The 2,024-nt window shown below is 63.0% G+C and overlaps 1 protein-coding gene across 1 annotated transcript in view; it reads right to left on the reverse strand.

Annotated features, from left to right (window-relative positions):
* Window positions 1-6: 6 nt before the first annotated feature.
* Window positions 7-2,024, reverse strand: part of LOC107300856 (HLA class II histocompatibility antigen, DM alpha chain-like) — a gene marked incomplete at its 3' end in the record, with an annotated part of 10,424 nt that continues 8,406 nt past the window's right edge. The window contains exons 4-5 of the mRNA XM_015830143.1: window positions 1,487-1,547; window positions 7-250 (exon numbers count right to left, since the gene is read on the reverse strand). Of these exons, the coding sequence (XP_015685629.1) occupies window positions 7-250; window positions 1,487-1,547 (305 nt within the window). The remainder of the gene's footprint in view (window positions 251-1,486; window positions 1,548-2,024) is intronic.

The following is a 2,024-nucleotide window of genomic DNA, read 5'->3' on the forward strand; positions in this document are numbered from 1 at the left end:
CCGTGCATCTGGCACTGCTGGGCGGATTCCTGGGGCAGTCCCGGGGCGTTCTGCGCGAGCCACTGGGCCACGGGCACCCCCGTGTAGTTCCAGGGCACGGAGGCCCCCAGGCCGCAAGGCACGAACTGGCTTTGGCTGAAGTCGTAGCAGGTGAAAGGCATCTTGTTGAAGAAAAGGACCCAGTTCTGTTCGAGGACGCCGCCGTCGGCCGAGAGCAGGCTGTCCGTCTCCAGGTGCAGCACGAAGGCACCTGCGCCGGGGGGGGGGAGGAGGCGGGGGGAGAAACGGAGATCAGGGGGTGTCTGCCAGGAAGCCCCCTCCCCAGGCAAAGAAGCTGAATGGCTGCAGGGGTCCTGAGATGGTGGCACTCCAGAGGCAGGGAGTTCCGCGGTCCCGCAGCCCGGAGACAGACAGACAGGCAGGCAGGTAGACAGAAAGGCAGACAGACACACACACACAGACACACACAGAGAGACACACATACAGACACACAGAGACACACAGAGAGACACAGACATATACACAGACATACACACAGATACAGAGACACACAGACACACACAAACACACAGAGACAGACAGACACACATAAGCACAAAGACACACACACACACACACAGTCCTCCGGGAGAAGGGCGGGGTATAAATTTAATAAAACTAAACTAAAACTAAACACATACAGAGACACACATACGCAGAGAGAGACACACTAGACATACAGACATAGACACATGCAAACACACAGAGACACACACACACCGAGACACACACAGAGAGAGACACACATAAACACAGAGAGAGACACACTAGACATACACACAGACATACACACAGACACAGAGACATAGACACACACAAACACACACAGAGAGACACAGACACAGACACAGACACACACACAAACACAAAGACAGACAGACAGACAGACACACACACACACACACACACAAACCCTCGCTCCCTTCTTCCGGGGAATGCCCAGCCGACGCCTAGCCCAGAAAAGCGAAGCCGCCCCGCGCGCCGTGGAGGATGGGAACCGTAACCCAAGGCGGAAACGGCCAGCAAACGGGAGCGGCTCCCGTTGCCTCGGCGCGCGGCGTTCAACAGGGAAGCGAAAGCGGGGCAGGGGAAGCGGGGCCCGTCGGAACAACTCGGTGGCCCAGGGGAAGCGCTCTTCGCATGCCCAGAAGACCCCCTCCTCCCCCCACACCCGCCCACCCCTTTGGGTCCTCCCGACTCCAACCTGCTCGCGGCCTAACCGAAGTCCCCGGGAACCCCCTTAGGGCCGTCTGGGGAGATCTTCCGACGGCTGGAAGGGACGGCTAGACTGCCGCCGGGCCTGGAGGCTCTACCTGGGCCCCCCTGCTGCACCTGGCTGGGGAACCGGCGCCCCTTCGCGGCGGCTGAGCGGAGAGGAGACCCCCCCCCGTTCCCCAGTGAGCCCCCTCCCTCCTCGGGGCGGGAGGGGTCCCGGGGGGGGGCTCACCTGCCGGCGGGGCGCTGAGCGCCAGGACGAGCAGCAGCAGCAGCAGCCCCGGAGGCGGCATCTGGGCGGGCGGGAGGTCCGTCCGGCCTGGCGGGCGCTGGGGAAGGGCTGCGCGCGGAGCGGACCCCGGAGCGGGACTGGCGCGCCCTCCTCCGCTCCCGCCCCGGGCCCGGCCCCCTCCCACGGCGGGCGCCCAATGGGAAAAGCGGACGCCGGCGCGTCATCAGTCGCTGGGGAAAGCCGAGCCGTCCGAGGGCCGGAACGGGAGATTGGCCCCAGGGACAATGGACGGGGCTTGGGAGGGACCCCCGAGGTCCTCTAGTCGTGACCCTCCGCCCATTGCAGACCGAACGGCTGCCCCGTCTTTTCTTGGGGAAAAAAAAAACCTCCCGCGTTAGACCGGCCACTTGCTTCTGGTGGCAAGGCGTTCCCCTGGCTAATTTTCCTGGCGGCTGGGACGTTTCTCCCGAATCCCCAGCTCGCTTCTCTCTCTGGTTCTTTTCCGACCGTTTCGCAGCCGCTTTGGAGTAGAGGCTGA

Source organism: Protobothrops mucrosquamatus, unplaced genomic scaffold (genome assembly GCF_001527695.2).
Source record: "Protobothrops mucrosquamatus isolate PMUCROS unplaced genomic scaffold, P.Mucros_1.0 scaffold8809, whole genome shotgun sequence".
NCBI classification, from domain to species: domain Eukaryota; kingdom Metazoa; phylum Chordata; class Lepidosauria; order Squamata; family Viperidae; genus Protobothrops; species Protobothrops mucrosquamatus.